The following is an 8,692-nucleotide window of genomic DNA, read 5'->3' as shown; positions in this document are numbered from 1 at the left end:
GTAAGTGTTCAAACCTGTAATGAATTTTAATGATGTAGTTTGCATTATTTGCAATGAGTAAAATTAGTTGGGATTAAATTAGTAATATATTTAAAATCAAGAGATGTTCGACATGTTTTTTGATGTCTATGTGTAACTGATAGTGCAATTTGTGATCTATTTTGTTGTTGTTGTTAATGTTGACTTCCAGTGGAAGTGTTTGATTTTAATTCATAAAAGTTCATAAAAGTATAATCGTAGATGTCTAGTTGATGTAGGAAATGATTCAGGTTCAATGTTTATAACAATTTGGGAAACTTTTTTTTGGATTGTTTTAAAAAATTGTATCCTATTGTTCTAATAATATACAATGCTTGCAAGAATGTCATCCATGGTAATGATGCAGTGGAAAGTGCAAAGAAAGAAATTGCCCTATGGTTTCCAGAGGGTGTGTCTAACTGGAAGAGCAGTCTGCATCCCTGGGTTTATGAATCTTGAGATTTGTGATCCATTTTAATGTTTATATTTGAGAAGTTTTTAGGATGTTACTGAAGTACTTAGTTCATCTCATATTCCAAGAGTAAAATGCTCTTAGTATTTTTGCTAGAGTCTACTTATTCTGTTATGGTAATTATGAAGTACATGGTTCTAAATTTCTTAGTTAGGGACTTATCTATTGATACTTGAAGTTGTATGTTCACAAGTATATCATCAATTATAATACATGGTTTTAGCAATAATAGATTAATGAATGGTGGTCTGGCATATGGTGTTGGTGTTTATCTTGCTCCTGAAGATTGTTCCTACCTGAGGTATGAAAGATTATGTTCAAAGATGATGTCTTGGTGGGGATTTTTTTAAATGTTTGAATTCCAGAATATTCTTTCCTTTAATACACATATTCTTTATTTAAGAAGGAATGTTTGACTTACTATTATTGCTTATTCTTTATAGTGTTCCATTTTCAAACCTGCACATTAATGAGGAATGGTATGTTGTGTTGTGCCAAGTTATTTTGGGGAATGTTGAGGAAGTTCCCCTTGGTTCTCTTCAGTTTCATCTGAGTTGTGAAAAGTTTGATTCCTGCATTAACGATATCGCCATTACAAAGCATTACATTATTTGGAGCACTCACATGAATACACACATTCTTCCAGAATATGTTGCTAGTTTTAAGCCTCCTCACCAGTCTCAAGGGGAATAAAAGCTCCATATTCCTCATTTTCAAGAGGTTCCTTCTCATTTTGAAAGTTAAATACAAAGGAGAAATTCCTTTGATTCTTGTTGCTATTTTTGATCTAGTGAAACTGGTTCAATGCCTCAGAATCAATGAAATTGCCTTGTTCTCATCTCCTCACTCTCTTTGTGTTGTTTAATTATTTTTACCTTCACATATGAATGAGTTGATTTCTATTCTAGATATCTATGTTGTCTATAAACTATTTGCACGAAATTCCTATGATTTTCTCTTTCTCTTGGTATTTGTAGATTCTTTACATAATTGGTGTTATCCATGAACATTTCTGGACATTCTACTTGGACATGGATATTGATGGTAGAGACAACTCCTTTGTTCAGGTGAAGATGGCAAAGCATAGGGTGAAGGATGGATCAAATCCAAGGAAAATTTTCTGGACAACAGAGATACACATTGCCAAAATAGAGAAGGATGCTCAAATTAAGCTAAACCTCTATCATCCATCCAAGTTTCATATGATCAATCCATTGAGGAAGACAAAGATAGGAAATCTAGTAGGATACAAAATTGTCCCTGGGGGCACAGCTGCAAGCTTGCTTGATCACAATGATCCTCCTCAACTCCGAGGTTCCTTCACTAACAACCAGGTCTGTACCAGACTTTGAATTTTATTTTTCTTTTAAATGTTGGTGAACTTTTTTAGTAATCAGTGATGCTAGCATGGAACCCTTCCCTTACATGAAAGTTTTTTTACCTAAGCTATGAATTAGTGAGGTCACAAACAAGGGACCTCATCCCAAATTATCAATACCGATGCTCAAACCTGTGAGCACATTAGAGCATTGAAGGTGACCAGTGATGTTGGCATGACACTCTTCCAATACATGAAACATGAAATGCTTTTGACCTAGATCTATAAATTAGTGAGGCCATAAACAATGAACCTCATTCCCAATTATCAATATTGATGCTCAAACCTACTAGCACATTAGATTGTTAAAGGTACAAAACTACGATCACAATGAGCCAACAAGAGTTTGAGCATTTATGGTCACAACAATATCACCATCATAAAACCAAAACACTATGGGATGAACCCAATCAGAATTTGAATTTCATCTCTTATATTTTTTTTTGAAATTAATGTTGGTATATGTGGCCAAAACCAAATTGTGCACTGTAGTTGGCCATGCCTATTTTTGTCCATTGTTTCTATTGAAGTTTATTTATAATCAAAACTAAACATTAAGTCCAAATCTACCTTGCTTGATGGCACTGAACACTTTTTCATGTATTAGATATGGATAACTCCATACAACTATAGTGAGGAGTGGGCTAGTGCGCTATATTCTTATCAAAGCCAAGGTGATGATACTTTGTGTTAGGAAAAAATCATGGACAGAAATAAAAACTACATGCAAATATAACCAATAACAGAAAATAATAGAACACATAGAAATAAACACAAGGCACCAAGATTTAATGTGGTTCACCCAATCCCTGGGCTACGTCCACCAAACAGCAAGTCCGATCTTATTACAATCCAGTGATTACAACCTGATTACAATCCGTAATCCCTTACAGCTCAATACCGCCGCAAGAACCAATTTCGTATCACCACATATGAAAAATACCCAACCCTAAGCCCCTTTTATACAAGTATTAAACCGCTTTAGGGTTATAACATGTCAGCCATAATATGTCGGCTACCATGTCGGCTACTTCCAAGAAAAAAAATTTCGGGGCGATGCCCCTAACCCGTCTATTTATGAAGTATGTACAGTACTTTCCTGATCAGTCACCACAATCTAACAATCTCCCACTTGGGGACTGATCAGGCTCCACACTAAACAACAATCTCCCACTTGGAGATTGATCTTGGAGCAATACAACTATCGCATGGGGCTCCCACTGGATCAAACCACCCTGGACTCTGTTGTTCTTTTAGTCACATTTAGTCTAAAAGACCAACTGAAGCTGAAGAGGAGTTCAACTTCTCCCTTGTTACAACCTTTGTCAACATATCTGTTGGATTTTCATTGGTATGTATCTTCTCCAGCTTTAACTGTCCATCCTCCAAAACTGACCGAATGAAATGGTACCGCAACTGTATGTGTTTGGTCTTAGAATGCAGAGCTGAATTCTTAGCAAGATGAATGGCACTCTGACTATTTGTGAACAAATAATTATCCTTCTGAGGATGTCCCAATTCTTCCAAGAAGAACTGAAGCCATATCATCTCTTTGGCTGCCTCTGTAGCAGCAACATACTCTGCCTCTGTAGTGGAGAGAGCATTAATCTTCTGTAGTCTAGAAACCCAGCTCACGGCTGCCCCACCAACAGTAAAGACATAACCTGTAGTACTCCGCCTGGTATCAATATCCCCAGCCAAATCTGAGTCAACATAGTCCTGTAAATCAGTAGTAGAGCCCCCAAAGTGTAAACACTTATTGGATGTTCCTCTCAAATATCTGAGAATCCACTTGACAGCATTCCAATGCTCAAAACCTAGATGACTCATATACCTGCTAACGACTCCCACTGCATGTGCAATATCTGGCCTAGTGCATACCATAGCATACATCAAACTTCCTACAGCTGAAGCATAGGGTACCTTGGACATCTTATCCTCCTCTTCCTGTGTCTTGGGACACATCTCCTTAGTCAATTTCAAATGACCAGGTAAAGGTGTGCTGATAGCTTTAGCATTCTCCATAGAGAAACGTTGTAGCACCTTCTCAACATAGTCAGCTTGAGATAGTGTCAATGTTCTGTTCTTCCTATCTCTGCAAATCTTCATACCAAGGATTTGTTTTGCTGCCCCCAAATCCTTCATAGCAAATGCATGTGCTAATTGGCGTTTCAGCCCCTTAATATGATCCATGTTAGACCTAGCTACAAGCATATCATCAACATATAAACATAAAATAATGTAGCTATCATCATCCAACCTCTTAAAATAAACACAGTAATCTGAATGACACCTATTATATCCATGCTCATGCATAAAACTGTCAAATTTCAGATACCATTGCCGAGGTGCTTGCTTCAAGCCATATAAACTTTTCTTCAATTTGCACACTAAGTTCTCCTTACCTTTGACCTCAAAACCCTGTGGCTGAGCCATATATATTTCTTTATCCAAATCACCATGAAGAAAGGCTGTTTTAACATCCATCTGCTCTAAATGCAAATCTTCAGTAGCCACAAGACTTAAAATAGTATGAATAGAAGTCATTTTAACAACAGGAGAAAATATCTCATCAAAATCAATTCCCTTTTTTTGTGCAAATCGTTTTACAACTAACCTGGCCTTAAATCTTTTCTTACCTCCTTCCTCTTCTTTCAACCTGTAAACCCATTTATTCTGTAAAGCCTTTTTACCTGCAGACAACTTGCACAAATCCCATGTCTTATTTTTCAGCAAAGAGTCCATTTCATCTTTCATTGCAGACTCCCACTGAATCTTAGTATCCACCTGCACAGCTTCATCATAACTTTCAGGTTCACCAACATCAGTAAGTAAAATAGAATACAAAGAGGGAGAAAACCTTTGTGGAGGTCTAATTGGCCTTGTTGATCATCTAACATTCATTGGTGTGTGTGGTATTTGTTGTTGCAGTTGTTGCACATCATGAGGAATGGCTAGAACATCAGCTTTTGGAGTATCATCCAACACTACATAATCATCTTCTTTCTTCTCATGTTGCTGCAACAGATCTTTGTACAACACTTTTTCATTGAATATGACATCCCGACTTCTTATAATTTTATGATTTTCAAAATCCCAAAGCCTATAGCCAAATTCATTAATGCCATATCCAACAAAGACACATTTCTTTGATTTAGCTTCTAGCTTGGTTCTATTTTCAGAGTCTATATGAGCAAAAGCTTCACAACCGAAGGTCTTGAGAAAAGAATAATTCACCTTCTTACCAGTCCATGCTTCCTCTGGAATACCACAGCCCAAAGGAGTAGAGGGACCTCTATTAATCAAATATACTGCAGTATTGACAGCCTCCGCCCACATGTGTAAGGGCAACCCAGCATGCAACCTCATGCTCCTTGCGCGCTCCATTATAGTCCTGTTCATGCATTCAGCCACTCCATTTTCCTATGGAGTCCTTGGAACAGTTTTTTGTCTACAAATACCATTAGTGGAGCAATAATCTTCAAATTCATGACTGCAATACTCACCACCATTATCAGATCTGAGACATTTTAATTTCTTACCAGTCTCATTTTCAACCAAGCATTTCCATTTCTTAAAAGTTTGAAATACATCAGATTTCTGTCTAAGGAAATAAACCCATACTTTTCTAGTTGCGTCATCGATAAATGTAACATAATAATGAGAGCCACCAAGGGAAGATACCTGAGCTGGTCCCCATACATCTGTATGCACAAGCTCTAATTTCTCCTTTTTGTTTTCCTTCCCTGTCTTTACAAAACTCACTCTCTTTTGTTTTCCATACACACAACTTTCACAAAAATCCATATTCACACATTTTAGACCTGGTAAAGCTTTCCTTGAATGAAGTACTTTCATACCTTTCTCACTCATGTGCCCAAGTCTATTGTGCCACAGCGCTGTATCAGAATCTATAGCAGCTATTTGTTCTCCCTGCTCAACTGTAGTAATTGTTCCTGAATATTCATTTTTCTCTGAAACAATCAAAGTAGAAGGAACAATATGACCTCTACAAAGATATAAGGTGCCTACTTTCACACCTCTTGCTACTACAAGGGAACCTTTTGAAACCTTCCAATTTTTATCATTAAAAGTAACTACACAACCCTCATCACCGAGTTGCCCTGCTGAAATTAAATTTCTACTTAGTTTTGGAACATGTCTTACCTCATGTAGTAGCCAATGATTCCCATTCTGCAACTTAATCTTAATTTTTCCCTTTCCAACAATCTGACAGGGTTCATTATCCCCCAAATAAACAAGCCCAAAATCCCCTTGGACATAATCAATGAAATAACCTCTATGAGGTGTAGCATGAAATGAAGCACCAGAATCTAAAACCCATGAATCATCAACATTCTCTAAAGACAGAAGCAAAGCATCCTCTTCGGATTTGTTACTTACCACATTTGCCTCTTTGTCTCCATCTGATTTATCTCCTTCATTTTTCTTTCGAGTCCAGCAATCTTTCTTTTTGTGCCCTGGTTTCCCACAGTACCAGCAATCATTTGGTCCTCTCGATTGAGACCTCCTCCCCTTTGACTTTCCTCTTGATTTCCCACGATTTCCAGAGTTACTTCCTCTTTCAGTCGTTCTACCCCTGCTTTGTGCATTTAAAGCACTTCCTGATGTAGATCCACCTGAGGATTTTCTACGAGTTTCCTCACTAAAAATAACACCGATCACATCATCATATTTTAGGGTACTAGATCCAGGAACAGAATTACTCACCGCCATTACCAAGCCATTCCAGCTTTCAGGCAAAGAACACAAAATCAAGAGAGCCCTAATTTCTTCATCAAAATTGATACCCACAGAAGATAATTGACTAGTAATAGTATTAAACTCATTTAAATGATCTGCAACAGATCCACCTTCTGCCATTTTCATATTAAATAAACGCTTCATGAGAAATACCTTATTTGAAGCGGAGGGCTTTTCATACAATGTCGCTAGGGTTTTCATCAAATCTTCTGTCGTCTTTGCTTTTGTAATATTAAATGCCACCGATGGTGCCAAGCATAACCAAATGCTTCCGAGTGCCTTTCTATCCAAAAGATCCCATTCAGCCTCTGACATAGTTTCTTGATTCTTGGCTTTTCCTTCCAACGGCTTCCATAAATCCTTCTGATATAAATAGTCTTCCATTTGCATCTTCCATAACTGGAAGTTCTACCCATTAAACTTGTCAACCCTCAACTTACCCTCATTTGCCATCGCTCCCACTCAACTGTGAGACTCCCACTTAACCGTGAGACTTTCCTGCAGAGGATAACTGAAAGACAACCTTGCTCTGATACCACTTGTTAGGAAAAAATCATGGATAGAAATAAAAACTACATGCAAATATAACCAATAAAAAAAAATAATAGAACACACAGAAATAAACACAAGGCACCAAGATTTAACGTGGTTCACCCAATCCCTGGGCTACGTCCACCAAACAGCAAGTCCGATCTTATTACAATCCAGTGATTACAACCTGATTACAATCCATAATCCCTTACAGCTCAATACCGCCACAAGAACCAATTTTGTATCACCACATATGAAAAATACCCAACCCTAAGCCCCTTTTATACAAGTATTAAACCGCTTTAGGGTTATAACATGTCGGCCATAATATGTCGGCTACTTCCAAAAAAAAAATTTCTCCACTATTTATGAAGTATGTACAATACTTTCCTGATCAGTCACCACAATCTAACACTTTGGCTACATGGTCTGACAGGTAAGTTTGAATACCATGGAATCCATACATTTACAATGATTTTTTCATGGACACAAACAGATTAGTGTATTTCTATAGATTGAATTGCATTGAATTAGTTTCTATAAGTTGAACTTACTCAAATCTCAAATGTAAGAATCACTTTCCCCAAATTTCTATTAAGTTTTAATAACCAAACTTATCAGACTCAATTTATAAAAGGGACCCAATCTTTATATGAAGCTCTTTATGATTTTGTGTTTCAGGGATCACCCAATTGAGAAAAAGGACATTGTACTCTGGTACACAATGGGCTTCCATCATCTTCCTTGCCAAGAGGACTACACAATCATGCCAATAGTCTCTTCTGCTTTTGAACTGAAGCCAACAAACTTCTTTGAAAGAAATCCTATTATGAGGACTGCACCCATGTCTGACAAGGACCTTCCAACATGTTCAATGTGAGCTCCATGAACATTTTCACCTTTTCATCATCCACTAAAAGAAGTATAGGAGCCAAATTTAAGGTCATGTTTGTTAAATCCACAACTTTATCGTATGATAAAAAATGACCATTTTTATATTGTGGATAAAAATGTTATACAAACGGTCGAAGGTACTATTTTAATGACAAAGTCCATGACATAAGCACTTAAATGGACCTTCCAATATGTGTAATGTCATCCTCATGAACATTTTCACCTTTCCACCTGCTCTGAAAGTTGTAGAGTAGTCAAATTTTAATTCAAGTCTATTAATGTATACTCAGTTAAATCCACAAATTCATCTTATAGTGAAAAAAAATAAAATTCTCAAATTCTCAATCAAGGTGGTATAGGCATTATAAAGAAATAAGGACATTGCTTCTGATTTTACAAATAAAGTTCTCAGAGACATAGTTTTCAATAAGGACATTGCATCTAATTTGACAAATAAAGGTCTTACAAACTTATTTTTCAGAAAAAATAAATAATTTATGTAATAAATCAATGTTAGATGGTTCAAAAATATTATATAATCTCCAATCTATAATTCAAACTTTTGTAAGAGATAAAGAAATCGTGATCAATTAATAAATGTTTCATTGTTGGTGTGAATTAAAACATACACAAAC

The 8,692-nt window shown here is 36.5% G+C and overlaps 1 protein-coding gene across 1 annotated transcript; it reads left to right on the top strand.

The window, feature by feature from the left end:
- Nucleotides 1-726: 726 nt before the first annotated feature.
- Nucleotides 727-8,043, top strand: LOC149577034 (amine oxidase [copper-containing] gamma 1-like). The gene is made up of 6 exons (XM_089795692.1): nt 727-791; nt 934-988; nt 1,468-1,824; nt 2,476-2,548; nt 7,575-7,599; nt 7,845-8,043. Exons 1-6 carry the CDS (start codon nt 727-729, stop codon nt 8,041-8,043), a joined length of 774 nt encoding a protein of 257 aa, XP_089651818.1.
- The last annotated feature ends 649 nt before the right edge of the window (nt 8,044-8,692 follow it).

Source organism: Cupressus sempervirens, chromosome 1 (assembly GCF_028749045.1).
Source record: "Cupressus sempervirens isolate cs-2001-9-10 chromosome 1, ASM2874904v1, whole genome shotgun sequence".
Lineage (NCBI taxonomy): Eukaryota > Viridiplantae > Streptophyta > Pinopsida > Cupressales > Cupressaceae > Cupressus > Cupressus sempervirens.
The sequence above is the reverse complement of the archived record's forward strand: the minus strand, read 5'-3'. Positions and strand labels throughout refer to the sequence as shown.

Bases quoted from the DNA above. Each gene is read 5' to 3' on its own strand.
- LOC149577034 (XM_089795692.1), top strand. From the start codon at position 727: ATGAATGGTGGTCTGGCATATGGTGTTGGTGTTTATCTTGCTCCTGAA. The intron at 989-1,467 runs GTTATTTTGGGG...TGGTATTTGTAG, and splicing joins GGTATGTTGTGTTGTGCCAA to ATTCTTTACATAATTGGTGT. The intron at 7,600-7,844 runs GTAAGTTTGAAT...TTTGTGTTTCAG, and splicing joins TTGGCTACATGGTCTGACAG to GGATCACCCAATTGAGAAAA.